Source organism: Nomascus leucogenys, chromosome 5 (genome assembly GCF_006542625.1).
Source record: "Nomascus leucogenys isolate Asia chromosome 5, Asia_NLE_v1, whole genome shotgun sequence".
Classification (NCBI taxonomy): domain Eukaryota; kingdom Metazoa; phylum Chordata; class Mammalia; order Primates; family Hylobatidae; genus Nomascus; species Nomascus leucogenys.
The window spans coordinates 127,383,343-127,404,179 of record NC_044385.1 but is presented as its reverse complement, the minus strand read 5'-3'; the positions used below and the strand labels follow the sequence as shown (position 1 = coordinate 127,404,179).

General features: G+C 37.3%; 1 protein-coding gene across 7 annotated transcripts in view; it reads left to right on the top strand.

Annotated features, from left to right (window-relative positions):
• Positions 1–20,837, top strand: part of NALCN (sodium leak channel, non-selective) — a 365,686-nt gene that overhangs the window by 272,876 nt on the left and 71,973 nt on the right. For all 7 annotated transcript variants that reach the window (XM_030813654.1, XM_030813651.1, XM_030813653.1 and 4 more), the window contains 2 exons: positions 2,257–2,393; positions 3,926–4,067. In XM_030813654.1, the coding sequence (XP_030669514.1) occupies positions 2,257–2,393; positions 3,926–4,067 (279 nt within the window). The remainder of the gene's footprint in view (positions 1–2,256; positions 2,394–3,925; positions 4,068–20,837) is intronic.

The window sequence follows — 20,837 nt, the reverse complement described above, 5'->3', positions numbered from 1 at the left end:
TTTCATTTCAATGATATGTCCCAATTAATATACGATTTGCCCTTGTGTCTCTTTGAAGACACTGAATTCTCATAAAATATACATACCAGTCCTGATACGTCTAGAGCCCCCAAGTCAACTCTTCTGACCATGTATGTCTATTCCGCTGCCCATGAAGTCTCTTGGAGTAGAAGTAGTGCCTTCATTTTTCTTTCTTATTTCTCTCCTTGCTCTCTACCTTGTGTTTCTAAGCACTCTGTTCCTATATCTACCAGAGTGGCCATTCTATTTTATTATAATTATCCCTTTATAGGACTATCTACCCAGTTATACTGTGGGCTCTGTGAGGGTGAGTGCAGTGACATTTATTTTCATATCCCCTGAACTTAGCACAGAACCTGACCTATAAGATGTGATTTATAAGTGACAGTATCAATGTATAAATAAATGAGTCAGCAAATGCATGAATTAACAATACTTTATTTCTGCTCTATCCTATCCCCTTTGGCCTGATATACCTGCCTTACACTCTGATCTGATCTAATAGATTAACTGATTTCTCTATTTCTGCTCTATTTACCACTGACAAGTATTTTTCTACTAGTTGTATCAACTTTTAGAAAACAAGACTCTTCCTAGTAAATCTCTTTATTCGTGTATGGAATCATTTTTCTAATTGTGTACATCTCACGGAGATGCTACTACTGTTTGTTTTGTGTCTTTGGGAGCTAATTCCTTACATTGTCATCATCATAACCATGGAACTGTTGAGAACGTGCCATTTTGCACACATTACTGCATTGAGCACTCCAGTTAGGAGGGGAGGAAGGCAACGAACAGCAGCGACTCCTTCTCTAAGTAAGATTACCATCTAAGACAGAAAAACCAAAGGCTACCCATAAAGTCAAATCAGACTTACAAATGGCTAAGGTCAATGTTTATGTTACACAAAACAAAAACATAAGAGCAATTTCTGCAGCCTAATAAGAAAACCAGAAATCAGGATTATAATCTCATCATGAGCTTACAACCAACAGGATAGTTGAGTCATCTATCATATTGAAATGGGAATGTTTCCCCAAAAAGAAGCCCTCCTGTTCTCCTTAGCCAATTTCTATTTCCACATATAGGAGGGATGCATTGCCATCTCTCTTCCTGTTTTAAAAGCTCTCTTGGCCTTTAATTCTTATCTTTCCATAACTCCTAAGACAAATTGTAGTGATAGAGTAAAAGCATACCCAACAAGGAGGTAAATGAGTGGAAGATTTTTGAAACCTGCCCCCCAAATCCCTCCAAAAAGGCAGCCTGAATTAAATGTACTCTTTGAAAGGCATCAGCATTAAAAGATGCAATTTGGGAAGCCGGGACAGAAGACAGGGCAGACGTGGGGAAGGGTGTTCCAGTCTGCAGAAGGTCCTGGAGAAGGGGAGAGGTAAACAGAAGTATAGAGGGACTCCAAGAGACATTGGCACTGGGAGAGAAAAAGAGAGCATAAGAAAGCGTAGCATGAATTCTGAAAGCCACAGTCCGCCTTCATAATATCTTAGTTCAGCCTTGTTCCAGTTTATGTTAAACCTGAGCTTCCCTGAAACTCAATTTGTAGAAATATAAATATACACTCTTTTTTTTTTTGAGACGCTCTTAAATAAATCCATTTGATTGTCATTTCTCACAAAGATATTGTATGGCATTTAAGTTCGTCGTGTCTAAGCATGTTTGCAGCCAAATAGAAAACTCGCTGCATGGACCAAATGTGGCATTTCTGTTTTGAGCTTTTCTGTTGTAATCTGCTAGACGACATAACCAATTTTCTTGCCATTGTCTCTCTTTACAAATGCTACTACTTGGTATGATTCTGTAGTTAATTTTTTTTTATTTTTCATGGTTTTAAAAAATTTTTAATTCTAGCATTATACATGTGTAAACAAATTTTATTGTTTAAATATGCAAGTAATAGTAAACCATAAAAATGTCTGAGATGAAAAGAGGCTTGTCTTTGGGAATAAAATAACATAAAGTTTTCCTTGAATTTTTTTCTGGTTTAGTTTTGTTGTTGTTGTTAAGTTTTGTTTTTGTTTTTTCTGTAACTCAAAAGTTTTAGCTCATAGAGCAATTTATGTCGGGCAAGAGACGTATACTTGGTAGGCCTTTACTGCCATCTACTGGCAATTCATGTAATTACGTATTATTGCTTCCATTCCAAAACTAATTTTGTGTAGCATATGTAATAGTATTATAGGTTCCCCCTTTTTTTCTTCTTTCCATTTTTTTCTTTAGTTAAAGCAAAGTGAAGCAAATGCAGACACCAAAGAAAAGCTCCCTTTACGCCTGCGAATCTTTGAAAAATTCCCAAACAGACCGCAAATGGTGAAAATCTCAAAGCTTCCTTCAGATTTTACAGTTCCTAAAATCAGGTACCAAAATACTTCTTTAATTGCATATTTCACATACATTGTAAAAGATTCATCATCTTAAATCTGATTTAACCCTTCTTTTAAGTATATGTGGGTTGGGTTTCTTTCTATTTTATTATCTATCTTTACTACCTCTACCTCTATTTAAAATAAATAAATAAATAAATAACTTTGACTCTTTTAAGCAATGTATTCAGAGAAGAGTCACTTTATAACTGCAGTAGCCTAAGCAAGAAGGCTGCTTCCCATCGCTTCTCTCTGGGATGACTCCTCGGGAATGGGACATCCCAGGAAACTGGAGAAGCTGCTCAGTGTTGCAGGGATGGCAGGTAGACATCAGTCTCTGACCCCAACCATGTAAGACTAAAATTGCCTCTGTGGCCCTTTTATGTTCAAGCAAACAGAGAAACCACAGCTGGCCCAGTTTGTGTACTACTGCAGTGTTTATTGATCCTACCCTGTCAGGTTACCATATAATTTGTCGTCCACTTTTTAAAAGAAGAACCATGGCATTTTTCCACTCATACTGATTTGATTTTCTACCACGTTTGCCCTCCAGTTAAGCAAATGCATAAAAGGTGCTTTAAACACCTATTTTTAATAATAAAAGGAAATTCTTCTAGTTATAGCTCAAGAAATTACAAACAGAATTACAGCAATATGTTACTAGCTTTAAAAATAATTCTGTGGGGGGTTATAAAAGTATGAGACTGGATATGGTGCCATAATATTTAAAATTCAGATAGAAATATATTTGCATTTCTAATTTAAAAAAATTAATTGAATTTGGTAATTTGAAGAGACGTTACTTGAATTTTCATTATGCTTTGAAGATCAGATGAACGCCCTTGCTTTTGAGTCTTAAAATGTAAAATTCTCTCTTAATTATTCTTATGATAAATGGGCATTTAGAGAGAGCAACTAATTCTTCCAAGTCTTAGAGGGGAAAAAAAGTGTTTTATTACCACAATAAGATTCAAAAAACTGGGCTGGGTGCGGTGGCTCACACCTGTAATCCCAGCACTTTGGGAGGCCGAACCGGGCAGATCACCTGAGGTCGGGCGTTCGAGATCAGCCTGACCAACATGGAGAAACCCCATCTCTAGTGAAAATACAAAATTAGCCAGGCGTGGTGGTGCATGCCTGTAATCCCAGCTACTCTGGAGGCTGAGGCAGGAGAATTGCTTAAACTCGGGAGGTGGATGTTGTAGTGAGCTGAGATTGTGCCATTGCACTCCAGCCTGGGCAACAAGAGTGAAACTCCATCTCAAAAAAAAAAAAAAAGATGCAAAAAACTACCATCAGTTACTGAGTAATATTGCTTGAAAGTTATTTCAAGCATATTGCTTTTTAAGCAGGAGTCACTGAGTTTCAGGAAGCTGTTGCTAATGAAATATTTTAGTCATGATCTAGTTTTCTCTGATCTTTTGTCACTGCTTTATCTTTGCTCAAGCAAACTCATCATTGCAAAATGCTGTCACTTGCTCTATTCCATTAATAATGCCTGATGTGTGTGTACTTCATTTGCAAAGGGAGAGTTTTATGAAGCAGTTTATTGACCGCCAGCAACAGGACACATGTTGCCTCCTGAGAAGCCTCCCTTCCACCTCTTCCTCCTCCTGCGACCACTCCAAACGCCCGGCCATTGAGGACAACAAATACATCGACCAAAAAGTAAGATCCGCTGTTTCAAATAACAAGGCTTCTGAAAAGCATGTATGTTTCAGAAAAGAACCGCAGAGTTCTTTAGGGTCCTGGAATCCAATTTCTCAAGAGAATAATGAAAAAAAAAATTATTTCATTTGTAAAAGATATCATGAAACCTAACATTTTTTACTCTATGCATTGAAATTTTGCATTTCTCCATGTAAGCTTTTGAGCTGTGCCACGTGGCAGCCATGCAACTTTGTAAACATCAAGAGCCTCCCAAATCTGCATTTTCTCATGTGCAGCATACAGGGCTGGGATCTCCAAGGCTCAGTCCCGGTGTAATGATCTGCCACCTCCTGCAAGTACAACTGCTTATGTCTACTCACTACATCAGAGAGGATACCAGAGCATGTTTCTCTAAAATCAGTCAAAAGAATTGCCATTTATTCAATGCTTGGTATGTGGCAGGAATTTAGGTGCAAGAGCTTATTCATGTTCTAGTTTACCTATTTATCATTGGAAAAGTAGATGGGAAAATTTTTTTTCAGATTCCACAGCAAAGTTTCTTTTTTTTTCCAGATTCAAATTTTTTTTTCAGATTCCAAAGCAAATTTAGGTGTAATTTTAAAGAAATGTAATTTTTCATTTATTCACTTTTTAAAAAAATAATGGAAGGGCTGGGTGCCATGGCTCTTGCCTATAATCCCAGCACTTTGGGAGACCGAGGCGAGTGGATCACTTGAGGTCAGAAGTTCGAGACCAGCTTGGCCAACATGGTGTAACCCCATCTCTACTAAAAATACCAAAATTAGCCAGGTGTGGTGGTGGGTGCCTGTAATCCCAGCTACTTGGGAGGCTGAGGCAGGAGAATCACTTGAACCCAGGAGGCAGAGGTTGCAGTGAGCTGAGATTGTACCACTGCACTCCAGCCTGGGCAACAGAGTGAGACTCCATCTCAAAAAAAAAAAAAGAATAAGACATAAAATGTATTGTCTAGGTACAATAAGTAAACATATTTATATATATAAACATATACATATAAATATACATACATATACATATAAATGTATATGTGTGTATACATGTATGCATAATATCAAACTATATCAGCTTGGTCACATAATCAATGTCAGTTCAGTTAGAAAATGAAAGATTAATAATTGTCCTTTAATATTAAAGAGATTAAACAGTAGAGTTTGCAAAAACACCTAGTTCACTTGCAAGTATTTCACTTTGGAATTCCTAGTGTGTTTTTTATTCATTTACGTTGTTACTGCCCTTTTTCTTTTGCTTACAATGAAATCCATATTTCTCTATGATCATGTGAAAATAAAATGCCAACTCTTTCATCCTCCAGGATCTTCTTTCTCTCTACATTCTTTCCCTTCCCACAGGGATGAACCCTTTGGAATTCCCTCACCTTTCTCTTTATCTCGCCTCCCCTTTTTCTCCTCTTTCTTGCCTCCCATTTTTCCTCCTTTTTCACCTCCCCCTTTGCTCCTCCTTTTTCTCCTCCTTTTTCTCGCCTCCCCTCCCCTAATGTGATGCTACTTCTCCCGTTTACCTCTCCCCCAGTTCCCAGGTTCTCTGCTGTAGTTCAGTCATGTTGCTCTTGATGAAAATGATGATGATTTTCTCCGCAGGATGTCTCTTCTTTTTCAAGGATTTCCATGTGTTGATTTTCCTTCAGCCATCTAGAGATGCTATTCTATTCTCTTTGCAGAATCCAAGATTGTAAATGACAAGTCTGATGCCAATGTCATTTTTTTAAAGTAATTAGTCTTTTGGTTGGTAGACTTGGTTTGCTTGTTTCATCAGGAAAACTTGTAAGATTTTCTGTGTATCCTTGGAGTTCAGAAGCTTTCTTAGAATATATCTTATATGTCTTTTTTCATCAGAACTGCTCCAACTAGAGTCTTTTCAGCTTGCCAACTAAGATATTTGCCCAGGGAAATTTCCATTTATTTTGTGTTCAATTGTTACTCTTCCATCTGCTTCTTTCTCCCCTAAGATTGCCATCTCTCTATTTTTGTTCTGTGCTTGGTCTTCCAGGACACTAATTAGATTTCAACTGAGGTTATCCTTTGCTCTAAATTTCTCGTGAAAAATTACGATATGGACATATTACCCTTAACTATCCTTAAAGGCTTGCATATTACCCTTAGCTATCCTTAGATGCTTTACTTTTGTCTTTTATTTTTATTTTTTTTAGAGATGAGATCTTGCTGTGTTGCCCGGGCTGGGGTGCAGTGGCTATTCACAGGCATGGCCATAGCACACTATAGCCTTGAACTCCTGAGCTCAAGTGATCCTCCTGCCTCAGCCCCTGAGTAGCCGGGACTACAGACATGGCCACCATGCCTGGCTTTTTTGATTTTGTTTTTAATTAAACTTAATCACCTCTCTTCTTCACAGTTATAATCCGCTCAACACTGTGCATGGGGCATAGAAGCAGAAGGTCATATGTCAGTGGATAAACAAGTGGGAAGATAGTGCCTTGGCTTCAGCCAGTTTGAAATTGCAGTTTGCGTAGACTAGAAAGCAAGTTGTTTTGTTTTGTTTTGTTTCCAAAGCAGATTGTAAGCCAGAAGTCTGGGCTGTCTTGTGACCACTTATCTCCAGGAAGAGGATAGAGAGCTGATATCCATTATGCCAAAGTCACAAAACCATGACTTGCTTTTAAAAATCACTGGTAACACTACCCCATTGGAAACACAAAATTGAAATATGAGTTTATTTTCTAAAAGGAAATGTGATTGTTTCTCACATTTCCTGAACACAGTAGTTTGATTTGGTGAGGACAAAAATAAAAAGATTCTTGAGAGGTGTGTGCCGGGCTGAGGAGGAGTCTAAAGAGAATGTGGCCCACCCCTCTGTGCACCCACCCGAAGCAAACCCTCCCCAGGTACAGTTGGAATAACACGTTTTATCCCATACAGCATGTATTATTGCTCCCACTTGGAAAGTGGAATGTCAAAAACATATTTTTTCTTCATCAGAGGACCCTGTTAGGGGAGCAGCAAGACAACTGCTTCTGTTACTATCCACGCTTTCTTAAAGCTTTGACTTGATCTAGGTTGTCAGAAAAGTAGACTTAATTCTTTTCCGGATCCACCATTTTCAGCAATAGTTCCCACCAGTTCTTGGTGTTCTTCATAAGGCCTTAGGATTTGTCAACCTTGTTGAGTGCCCCTGGGCCAGGGAAATCTGAAGCAGAAAATCCCTCTTCAAAGGATTTCAGTGATAAAGATTTAATGGAAGCAGAAATTGCGGAGACAGCATTCTGGCATTTGTATTATAAATACGGCAAGCCTTTTTCATTTTTATTAAGAAACTTGAAAGCCACTTAAAAACAAGAGCGCATAAACACAGAACAAAAATCCCGATCACAGACCCTACCACCATTAGCTCCCCTTATAAAGTATTTTTCAGCGAGCACTTGGAAATTGCCATTAAAATCCCAATTGCCTTTGGAAATCCTAGTCACCGTAAAGTGGCAGGCAAGGTTCTGCACTCTACATGAAAAAAAATCCACCCAGCACTCTGCAAATTGTGCAAATTGAGGCTGTTTTTCCTCAGTGACTGGTATGAAAGAAAAAGGACATGAGAGGCTGGTTTATCGGTGATTCTCATAACATGAACAAAGGAACAATAAAATAAAACTGTTCTCTTAATAGTTATCTTGTACCAGGAGAAACTTCTGACTTCGCTATGCTAGAGGGAATCACCTTTCTCTTTCCAGGGAAAATAGTGAAGCCCCAAGTGCCTGGAGACTGCAAGTTAAGGGAGCAAAAAACAACAACTGACAGCAACCCCAGAAGGGGGCAGGGGTTTGATGAAGCATTGCAGAAAACACAAAAGCACATTAGGCAAGATTTTCTCCCAGTAATTACCCCGGCTTTGAACAGGGATGAGTAATTCCCATGGCAACCTCACTTTGCAGAAACAATGTTTTTAAAAATAGCCCTGGTGGATCACCTTTATTATACAGTTTAAAATACCTGTCCTTCTCCCAGAAAACAACCAGCAAACAAAAATCTTTAAAATCTTGGGGCTGACCCAGATCCTAAAAGGAAAAGACAGGAAAGAGTGTTTTCCTGCCTGTCGTTTGAGACTCCATAGAAACGACCTTCCCAAGTGGTCATTTCCCCATCCCTTTATCCTGCTACCTCCTGTTCCTGTGAGCAATTGTGAGAGGTTCCTTTTTTTTCCTGATTCAAGGATCTTGAGAGGGGCTTTTCCAGTTTCCAAGCAGAAAGAAATCAAGCAACAATTTCTACTTGTATTTTTCCTCCATATTATTGAAATTAAACTCTAGTTTCCTTAAGCAGAGCGGTGATTAATAAAGTGAGATCTGAACTTGACTTTCCAGTAACCCTGTAATAAAACCAGCCCGCTCTGTTCTCCGAAGTGAGACATCCAGTCAAGGTCAAGGTCTCACCTGTGGTTGAGTCTAGGGCGTCGGTTCTGTGCTGCTGCCTTGGCTGATGCACCATTTCCTATGTCAGAATTTGCAAGAGCCTGGGAAGCATGAATGAACCTCCTGGAGCCATGCTAGCCTGAGACACATGGAGGATGAGGGCTGTCCCAGCACCTCCACCTCATGCTCCTGTACTTCCCAGCATAGAATCAGAGCCCACATAATAATGAACAGTGAATATTTCTCTGACAGTAGGGCAATATCTGCCCACCCTCTTGTCAGCCTCCTTTCTGCTGAAGCCTATGATAGTTCTTTAATAAGCCTTCACAATGAACAACTAACTTATATGTACAGTAAAGAGGAAAATGATCATTGGAATGACTATGTTTTGTTTACCCATTTTATTTTATAACGTATCAACATTCATTCAGTCATTCAACAAACATTTATGGAGCACCCATTATTCATCTGCCATTCTCTGGGCTGTGGGAATTCAACAGTGAGCAAGATGCAAACTGTACCCTTTAGAAGCTCATAGTCCAATGGGAGGAAATGCACATACCTGCATGAAGGTAAAAAGTATTACCGGAACCATGAGACAGAACCCCCTAAGTTCCCCTTACGGAAGAAGCGTGATTGATTGATAAAGGAAGAAAGCACCCCAGGCAGAGAGGGACGTATATGCAAAGGTATGTAAAGCATCAGCTGCTTGATGTAACTGTTTGAGAGAAACTGAGTAGAAGAGTGATTAGGTGGTGCAGGTTCCAACCCTCATCAGTAAAGTAGAGATAATTCTCATTTTCAAGGTTTGTTGTGAGAATCCAATAATGTAATAAAGTTAAATACCTAGCATTGCACCCGGGCTAGCATATGTTCTGTATCTCTCAAACCAGACAAGAAAGGTTACTGTTATTAAACCGTACCATGAAGTCAGACTCAGCAAACAGACTTCTATTCATCAATTAGGACAAAAGACTTTCACATAAATTTAACCTTCAGATGTAACAGTCTAGTTGAGTGCAATATATTAATTGCTGATCAATTTCCTTATGGTACATGAGTCTGATTTTTTTTTAGAGTTTGATTTTTGTTGATATTTTAGTTGCTATCCCCATTGTCTACACAGTGTCTTCGAACCTGAGGAAGTAAGTTAAGTCATTCTGGAAAGATTACTCTTCTGTTTTGTTGATTGCCATACAGCATTTTATAATGTTCTATATGATTATAGAGTGCTTGATAATTTGTTCTTGTAACTCCTCACATAACAAGTTACTCAGTCTGATCTATAATTTCCAGGATGAATGAATGTTTGTTCACGAGAGAGAGAGAGGGAGAGAGAGAGAGAGAACAGCCTGTTTTTGTCTTTAGGGCTTTTGCTCTTTTGAAAGAATTCTTTTTAAATAATGGCTTAGCATCTCTGCAGTACTATTCAAGATGTATCTCCAGGAAACGAGTGACAGATGACATGATGCTACCATATAACCATGAGTTGTATATCAAAAGGAAGAATTGGTGTTCATCATGTCAAATATGAAAACTTTGTACACTTCTCTCTAGCTTAAAAATGCTTTAGTAGATAATGGATTCCCAATTTAGTCACATAATGGAAAGGAAATAAAAAGATGCATAATATAAAATCAAACCATTTTTTCTTCTTACTGGTCTTTGCAGTAAATTCTCAAGCTAAAAACAAAATATCTGTGTGTGTGAGCACTCACCCTTTCATCCAACAATCATTTGTAAGGACCATTATATGTAAACAGTTTGCTGGGCCCTGAGTAAACAAACACATCTTTCTGTCTTCAACTAACATAAGAGTAGGAATTCCCTCTTAGCGATTATTTTTGCAGAATATTTAATTGTGTAACCATTTTTAGGTTGGAATTATGTATCAGCTGTTTGTATTCCTTAGTAAAGGTTCATTGAGCGTCAAAAGTAAATCAGTCTAGGATTAAGAATTTTTTATAGGTAATGTAAGAGACTTTTAATTGCATTTTCTATATCATGTAAAAAAGAGGTATCAAGGAGTTAAGGCTGCTGCTAAATCTGTCTTGGAAATTTACATTTTGCTCTTCTTTTTAAACTTTTTCCTCTTCTGAGTATAGTTTACTTACGAATTTTCTCTTCTATTAAGTGTCATGCTAGTCTCAGTGGATTTTATTTGTTGCTGACGACGGTGTTCAGTCCAAGTCCTGCTTCCTTGTGTTGCCACAGATTTTAAATTTGGAATCTCTATACCTGTAGTCCCAGCACTTTGGGAGGCCAAAGCTGGCGGATCACCTGAGCTCAGGAGTTCAAGACCATCCTGGGCAACATGGTGAAACCCCATCTCTACTAAAATACAAAAAATTAGCTGAGCATGGTGGCACACACCTGTAGTCCCAGCTACTCGGGAGGCTGAGGCATGAGAATTGCTTGAGCCCAGGGAGCGGAGGTTGCATTGAGCCAAGATCGTGCCACTGCACTCCAGCTTGGGCAACAGAGCGAGACTCCATCTCAAAACAAAACAAAAAAAAATGTGAAATTTCTAAATTCACAAACAAGTTAAAAGCATCTGACATTTACTCTAGAATCACAAGCCCACTCACCTTCTTTTGTCTCTGCAGATTTCCAATCTTTGCCTTCCTGTTTATATTAGATATAATCATAAAGTCATTTTGTCTTTTAGTTTTGTAATTAAAATCTACCTAGCATATATTCATAGTTTCTTATCATTAAGTACTGTATATTAAACCTATCTAAATTTGTTTCAGTAATCGAAGATATTGCTTTTCCCTCGATTTTTGCACAGTTTCATTATTTGATGTGTAAGATGTTAGAGATTTGACCACGGTGACCCCAGGCTACTGTGTTAGTGGCCGAAGCATTGTCATAAAATTCAAGTGCAAAAAAAATCAGATCAATTAAGTTTTAAATTGTTTAGTTTCTAATATTACAAGATGTTCCTATATATCAAGTTAGTTGATTCATTTCAAAATAAGCAGTCCCTCTTTGTAATTTTTACCTCATTCATATTTCTTATTTTCGAGGACTAACTACATTAAAATATATAAGACAGAAAAAGGAGCAAAAACTGAAAGTAATACTTGAATATTATGAAATTAATTCAATTTTCGAATATATTTCAAGCACCAACAATGCACAGTGCTAGACAATGAAAGAAAATGTAATAAACAAAGAATACATTATACATATCCTAAGGAGTTTACAATCTATTGGAATTCACAGAAAGATAAAAAGATGTTTCACACAGGGCAGGGATCAACTTGTGCTGGGTGCCTTGGAGTCCAAAGGAAGAGTGAAGATTTGGTGTATGTGTGGCATGCACACATGTGCACATGCATGTTTATATGAATATTTTAACTCCTACACATAGTGTTTTTACAGGGTTCAGAACACATGATATTGAAATAACTTACAATAAGAAATCTTTTTTTTTTTTTTTTTTTTTTTTTTTGAGACAGAGTCTCGCTCTGTGGCCCAGGCTGGAGTGCAGTGGCGCAATCTCGGCTCACTGCAAGCTCTGCCTCCCAGGTTCACACCATTCTCCTGCCTCAGCCTCCCGATCAGCTGCGACTACAGGTGCCTGCCACCATGCCCGGCTTATTTTTTCTATTTTTTAGTAGAGACAGGGTTTCACCATGTTAACCAGGATGGTCTCGATCTCCTGACCTCATGATCCACTCTCCTCGGCCTCCCAAAGTGTTGGGATTACAGGCATGAGCCACTGCACCCAGCCTACAGTAAGAAATCTTGACCCATCATCTAAAATTCTCTTTTCACAAAATTCACATTTTAAGATACTGTTCAAAGCTTCATAACATGATATTATAATGGTATTCATCTTTATATACATCCATAATCAACATTTTAATCTTGATGATGCTCACATTAATCACCTTTTAAAATTTTCTTTCTAAGCATAATGTCAATTCCAGAGAAAGTTTATTTTATAGAAACATCTTGCCACATGTGATCTGTCGTATGCACTTTGGGATTAATTTTGAATTCATGGGTGCATGAAAATTCAAATACAGTCAAATGAGATACCACCTTCAACCCATGCAATTTTAAGTAATTGCTTATTCCCAATTACTATATTTTATTTGGGAGACTTATAAAGTGGCTCATTATAATAATTACACTACACCTTTCCAGCAGAAATGACATTCATCAAGCCATATTAATTGGACCATGGTTTTGTGTCTTACAGTCATATGTTTTTATAACCACTTTCCCATTTATTATTAACCTGTTAATATTTTTAAAATGAGAAAAGAAAAATGGAGCCACTCAAACTTTTTCCCAGTTAGAAACAGAAATGTATTGTTAACATTGTAAATCAAAAAAGCTATTGAATATTTATAATGCTTGTGGTGTGCTTTGTCAAATAAATATAGATGGCTTCATTCTGAAGGTGGTTTCTAGGGTCAAGCTATGGTTCTTTAGGTCTAAGCATTGCCACATCCTAAAGGAATCTGTATTCAAGATAGGTCTGTGGTTACTTCTGGGTGATCGAATTAATCAAATTAATATTTTGATTGATTGAGAGTTTTGATGGATCCCAGATTTTAAGGAATCAGTAAGTGTAAAATATAAAAACTATGATCATACTAGCTTTAATGAGTTAGGAAATGTATTGATCTCTTTCAGTGCTTCAGAGTCATTATTCTGAAAATCAATTATGCATATGTAGAACAAACAAAAAGTTGGTTAGTTTCGATTTTGCATTAGGATGTGAGAATAGCAAGAGTTTATAATATATGTAAACCAAATATTTCAAGTCAAGCAGATAATATTTTGTTATGGTATAGTTTAGTTTAGAAAATGCTTTTTTATACTAAGCCCAGTGACATTTTACATAGACATAATGCAATGAAAAGATTCGAACACTGAAGCTGCATGATCCAGAGTTCTAGTAATAATTTTGCAATTTATTATCTGAGTGAACTTAGACAACTTGATTTTTATGAGCCTTAGATCTTTAATCTGGAAAAAAGAGATAATAATACCTTACCTACCTATGAGGATTAGTTTGAAGATTAAGTTTAAAATATGTATATATCACCTCAGCACAGATCAAGGAGCCAAGAAATACAGATGTAGAAGTTTTAAAATGTACATTTTTAAATGTGCAATGGGCATCTATAAAATTCTTCATTCAATGACTAGAGAATAACATTCTAATTCGAGAACACATGTATGATTTTAAATGTAACCATTTACCAGAAAGACTTCTAAACATATACACATCAATGTCCTAGAGAAGATATTATTTGACCAAAATGTAACAAAATCAGAAACCTAATAACAAGAAAATAGCCACAAAAAAACCTACACATTCAGAAATTTAAAACTACTTTCAAATAAGCAAAGAAGAAACACCAATCAAAATAAGAAAATATCTACAATTAAAAAATAATGAACAAAAGATGCATCAAACTTGTAGGAAGTAGCTACCGGCATTTTTAGAGGAAAAAATATAGCCCTGAATGAATATCTAGTAAAGAAATAAAGGCTTAAATTAATCTTCCAAGCATTCATTTCAAGAATTTGGAAAAATTATCAACCAAGGAAACACTAAGATAGCAGAAAGAAATAATAAAAAGAAAAGCAGTTATTAATCAAATGCGGGGAAAAGAAGTGATAAATAATATCAACAAAATTGAAATTTTGTTCTTTGGAAACAGTAATAAAATTGATAAATCTACTTCAAAATTCAACAAGAAAAGAATTAAGGCGCCTTCTTCTATAAAGATGACAGAGGCATTGGTATCGTTTTTTAATCTTGAATTCCCACATGAAAACAAAAAGGATACCAAGATATCAAAACCCCAAATCCATAGTTAATATTTACCATAAAACTTGGTAATCCACAAACCCTAAATAAAAGCAAGTGTTGACAAACAAATAGCCACATGATCTGCATGATATTAGTGTCTGTGGGAGGAAACCAAGCTTAATTACAGAGCATCCAGTGTTCATGGAATGGTAAAACATCTTCTTAGCTCCATTCTGAAATAAAAAATCTAGGAGTGGAATCAAAATTGAACAGGCCAGGGACAAGAGTGGTAAGGATAAAAGCAGATCCAGACGAAATTTGCAGGGGGAGGACGATTGGGAAACAGAGCTTGGAAATTCCAGAAAGAAAGCTACCATATTTGATCACTATATTAAAACAACAGAAGAGGAAACTCTGAAGTTAGAAGAGAAATATTAAACTGTTTGGGAAAACTAATTTTGTATAAAAATGAGTAAGAGAAAATTATCAAAGCCAAACTCAAAAATGAGTAAGCGCCAACATTATTATAAGCCAAACGTTATTATAAGAAAAAAACAGCGAGCAGAATACTGTCCCCGTAGACAAGGAAAGCAACCCATAAAAACGTGCTCTAACCAGCTCAAACTGTAGCATACTATTGAAAAATTAGTTAAAAGACATTAAAAATTACATAAGGGTGAAATAGCAACATAAATAAAGGTTAGAAAAACTCTGAAATGAGGTGCCAGAACTGAGAAAAGTTATAAATTAAAGCAATGAAAACTAAACGAGAAGGAACATTAAAAGACCTCAGATGATTCAAAAGTGAGAAATAGAAAATGAAGAAGAAGAAATTTTTTAAAATCGAAGAGAAATGAAGAAAGAGATGAAAATGATTTGCAAGAAAAATGACAAATTGAAGAAAGTCAAAAGTCCAGTATCTGCATTATAGGTGTCCCTAAGGAAGAAAAACCACAGCAAGAGAATAAAACATGTACTAAACTTTTCTGAAACATAAAAAGATTTAAAACTATATATTGACAGCACACACCTAAAAATATTGGAGTAAATGATTAAAAACAATACATACACCAGACAAATGACAGGTCTTTAAATTTAAAAAAAAAATGGTATCTAGCCCAAATAACAACAAGTGATTTATAAAGGAAAGAACGTTAGATTATCATCAGATTTTTCAGCAGCAATACTTTATGTCAGAAGAAAATAGAGTAACATATATAGGATGCCCAGGCAAAGAATATCTGAGCCAGATTTTTTTCCATCCTGAAAACTGACTTTCAACTTTCAAGGTCAGGGAAACTGCTTTCAAGATCTGAGAATATGAGTAATGTAAGATACAAGTAATCTTGTTTCAGTGAACCTGTAATCTACTAAAAAACAGGCCTCAGATAACCTCAATGAACTCCAAAAGGGACTCTTAAACCATTTGGCATAAAAATTCACATTCATATGTAAGGACTAATTACATAAGGACAACATGAAGAGTAAAATATGTAATAATTATTTGTTCTAATATGGATAGAGTACAGATATACAAATGAGGAGGTGAATGGGAAGAAGATATGCAAACCCTTAAGATATTCAGTAGTTTTCTTGGTTGTGTATTTTTATTCTGAGACTATTGTCTATGAAATGTGAAATAAAACTGAGTCACTATGAGACAGTCTCATTCTGGCATCCCTGGTGCTCTTGATAATCAAGAGTGCTCTTTGTGGAGAAAAAAGGAGATATAGATATCATATAGAAAAGCTTAGGTAAAAATAAAAATCCTAAAGAAAACGTGGCATGTATACACTATGGAATACTATGCAGTCATAAAAAAGAATGAGCTCATGTCCTTTGCAGGGACATGGATGAAGCTGGAAACTATCATTCTCAGCAAACTAACACAGGAACAGAAAACCAAACACTGCATGTTCTCAGTCATAAGTAGGAGTTGAACAATGAGAACATATGGGCACAGGGAGGGGAACATCACACACCAGGGCCTATCGGGGTTGGGGGCAAGGGGAGGGATAGCATTAGGAGAAATACCTAATGTAGGTGATGGCTATGTCCCACAGCCAACCACCGTGGGACATGTATACCTATGTAACAAACCTGCATGTTCTGCACATGTACCCCAGAACTTAAAGTATAACTAAAAAAAAAAAAAATCCTGGGTCCTAATTTAAATTGAAAACATCAGAATAAACCCAGGCAAAATCTTTGAAACAGTGACCAACTCCATAGCAGTGAGAATCTGTGGACTCTAAGTATGTTCTTGAAACACCATTTTCCAATTTTCCAATAAGTAAACCAGGACTTCTTGAAGAAGATGGTTGATTTTGAATGGGAAGTGTGCAAGATGACCTTGGAGCATCTTGTCATACTAGGAACAAGGAAGCTTTGTCAAAGACTACGAGGGTCATCATATAAAAAGAACCTACGGAGTGACCAACTTGAAAAACTCCCAATGAGCACAGTAGAGATAATTTGACTTACAGTAAGAATGGTAATTGACATGGACTGAAATCCATTAAACATCAAATATGTTTAAATCCTGAGTTCATAATGACATTTTAAAAATAGTAATTGGTTGCCTTGAGAGGATGATAGAAAATCAATTAACATATAAAATTAATAAGTAAAAGTTGATAATCAAGCATTTATCTTGGCTTTTCCATACCAATTTTGCTATTGGGTAACCAAATAATACAAGAGGGAAAGCACCTGATTATAAAACTATCCCAACTAATAAATGAAAAAGAATGACAATTTTGCAAACTGAATGAAGTCAATGGATCTAAGAAATGAATATCAAGACCTGTAACATCACAAAAAGAACACACACTCTATTCCTTTCGATAGAATAATCTGACACCACCTATGACCTTGCCAAAGGGATGAAACCAGAGTCTGTATGATGAAACCTCTGGATCCAGCTGCCAATTTTCAGAAAATAGAAGACAGAAGAACGTGTTGAACTGTACCAAGAATGTGCTTTCAGCAAAATCCAGACTCTCTCTTGGCTGGGTGCAGTGGCTTACTCCTACAATCCCAGCATACTGGGAGGCCACAGCAGAAGGATCACTTGAGCCCAGGCATTTCAAGACCAGCCTGTGCAACATGAAGAAACCCTATCCCTTTAAAAAAAAAAAAAAGTTACTTAGCTATATGTGATGGCACACGCCTGTAGTCCCAGCTACTCAGAAGGCTGAGACAGGAGGATCGCTTGAGCCCAGGAGGTCAAGACTGCAGTGAGTCATGATAATTCCACTGCATGCACTCCAGCCTGGGTGACAGAACGAGACCTTGTCAAAAAAAAAAAAAAAAAAATCCAGACTCTCAAAAACTGTAGGTCAATGGCCCAGGTTTCTCTATTTTAATGGGAAAGAAGGGTAATATGTAGATTAATTAGAAGACATTGTCAAAAAATCAGCAAGATTCATACATTGGAATGTCTTTCAGGTCCAAATTATTCAATCACAAATAACTCTATGGAAATTGAGTTGAAGCTTTTGAATTATGTGTTAAAAGTATATAATTCTGGAAACATGTTTTAACTTAGAAGTTCAAGACTTAAAATATCTCCATATTGTTGATAATTTAAATTTAATTTACTTGTTTTGAGTTATTAATTCTGTCAAAGAATTGTTATCTGAGGCAGTTGGATGTTTTCAGTTTACAAACGAAACCAAAGAAAATCTTTTTCAATGCATCTTTGACTTTTTTCAAAGTAAACTCTTTGTAATTCCATCATTCATCCCCTTCCTTTTTATTCCCACATCTCTGATATGTTTAGATCCAGAATGAGCAATTACTGGCTCCTTTCATAGCTGTAATTTACAATTTCAGATCTGAAATTACTTACCATGAAATGGATCTCTGTATTCTTTGTTTTGCTAATTATTTCAGGTGATTGTCAATATCTCTTAGAGCCAGAAGAGGGCACTGCAGAGCAGCGTAGCTCTGAGTTCTTTGTGATTAGCACAGTCTAGGAATGCCCTTTGCCAAAAATAAATTCGCAGAGCTTTACTATAGAAGTAAGAAAAAAGAAGGGAATAACTAGATAATCACTATAGGCCTTCTTTACTTAGTAGAAAAAAGAAAGTATATAACGATCTAAATACATATCTAGGACATCAAATATAATATCATATATATATGTATAAATAGACGAAAGAAGACATATATATATGTGTGCGTGAGTCCTTTCCTTCTTTTAAGAACATCCCAAAGGCCGGGTGTAGAGGCTCACACCTGTAATCGCAGCACTTTGGGAGGCCAAGGTCGGTGGATCACTTGAGGTCAGGAGTTCAAGGCCAGCTTGGCCAACATGGTGAAACCTCGTCTCTACTAAAAATACAAAAATTAGCCTGTGTGGTAGTGCATGCCTGTAATCCCAGCTACTAAGGAGGCTGAGGCAGGAGTATTGCTTGAACCCAGGGGGTGGAGGTTGCAGTGAGCTGGGATCACGCCACTGCCCTCCAACCTGGGCAACAGAGTGAGACTCTGTTTCAAAAAACAAAACAAAACAAAAGAATATCCCAAAGCTAAATCTGACGTTTTTCTATGATAATATTTATTCTCCTGCTACTTCCGGCGTTAGTTATAAAAACAGTTCTCAAGTACTCCCTTGTATGAATTAATGCTGTATTTTGTCTTAGTTCAAATTCAGGGCAAAGGCCATTCAGTAGCCTTTTAGCAATCTTGTGCAGGGCAGAAATCATTTAGGCAATAGTGTACCAGATATTATCCCAAAGGTTTTTCCTAACGTGAAATTGCAGGGGCAGTAGATAAGTGATTGGATTCAGACTCTCATCTTCCACTGAGAGAAAGACAACTAACACACGTCACTGTCCTTTCAAGATGAAATAAGAGTTGTGGAATCTGGAGTCCTCTCCTAAAACTTACTGTCACAGGGCCTCTGTGCCTGGGTCTGTCTCAGGACTATGTGTGTTCTTAGGTGTCTAAAGAGCAGATGCTCCACAATGATGGGGCCACCGGCTGAGTCTTCCATCTCCAAAAGCAGCTCCAAGCAGCTTTCCTTAGGAGCTGAGCTGTCAACTCAGAGAGGTTAAATCCATGCCAAAAGTCAACTTTTGGCTGGGCATGGTGGCTCACACCTGTAATCTCAGCACTTTGGGAGGCTGAGGCGGGTGGATCACAAGGTCAGGAGTTCAAGACCAGCCTGGCCAATATGGTGAAACCACATCTCTACTAAAAATACAAAAATCAGCCGGGTGTGGTGGCGGGCACCTGTTGTCCCAGCTATTCAGGTGGCTGAGGCAGGAGAATCGCTTGAACCCAGGAGGCGGAAGTTGCAGTGAGCTGAAATCGTGCCACTGCACTCCAGCCTGGATGACAGAGCAAGACTATCTAAAAAAAAAAAAAAAAGCCAAAAGTCAACTCTTTCAGGAGGGGAGAAGTAGGAAAATTTCAAGATTCATCATTGGAAATAGCATGTATGTGCTACCAAGAAAATGGAAGTTCCAAATAGACGGTATCCACTCTCGTCTCCTTGTCCACACATTAATTTTTCTCCTAAGAGTTCTAGTGAATAATGAAACCAATTCCGTTTTTTCGTTTTTGAGCAGAAAAATGAATGAACCACCTTTCCTCATGAGGGGGAAATCGCCAGTATGTTCAGTGACGCTGATCTTTATTACATATCTGCTGTAAAATATGAAAAGTGGATTGCTAGTTTTGCTGTTATCTAGGTTATCATTTGTGACTAAAAAGACCTGTTTGTTACTCTAGTTCTTCTCCACTATGGCTTTATGGACACACTGGCTGATATTATAGCATTTGTTCATAGCTTTGTTTGTAGAATGGGGTGCTGTGTGTTTGTACCTCAACATACCTAACCCTTGTTGAAAAGAAACTAACTAGGTGATCTATTTTTACTGAATACAGAGTTTTCTGTCTTCCGAGGGTTTTCTTTCTCCCCTCAACTTTGTCTGAAACACATTATGCCCTGTAGGGCTTCTTGCCTGGTTTCAAGATCTGGCTAGCACAGCACTTATACAGGTAGTTTGCACCAAATTAACTTGCCCTGTGCACACATGTCCACTTCAGTCCTTCACCCAGTGCCGCCTTTGCCTCTAGGAATCTTAGCCTTCCTTCAAGGCCCAGTATAACCTCCACTTTTTCAGTGAAGCCTTTGCTGACTAGTCCAGACTTGCTGTTCCACCGCAGAGAGCTCCAGCCCCTCTGATCTCATTTTTTCTCCTCTACATACCATCTAGCACTGTGCCATCTACTGCACTGTGCTTGTCACTGATGATCTCATGTGTCCTACTCTTGTCTTCCTATCTAGGCTATTCACTTCTAGAAACCAAGAACTCCAAATTCTATTTACCCTAAATCTCCTATGGTCACTAATATCATGCTAACTGCTCAGTAAATCTAATCTATTGATCAAAATGAACAGGTCTCAATTACTATCTTCAGTCTGACTACTGGAGTTACACTTTCCAGTTATTTATTATTTATTCTAGTTATTTATTATTGTGAATCTAGTTATTTATTTATTATTATGAGAACATAATGGCCCATTTCCCTGTTTTCTTTTTGCCCTCCTTCTGCCTGCTTTAACTCCTTATACACC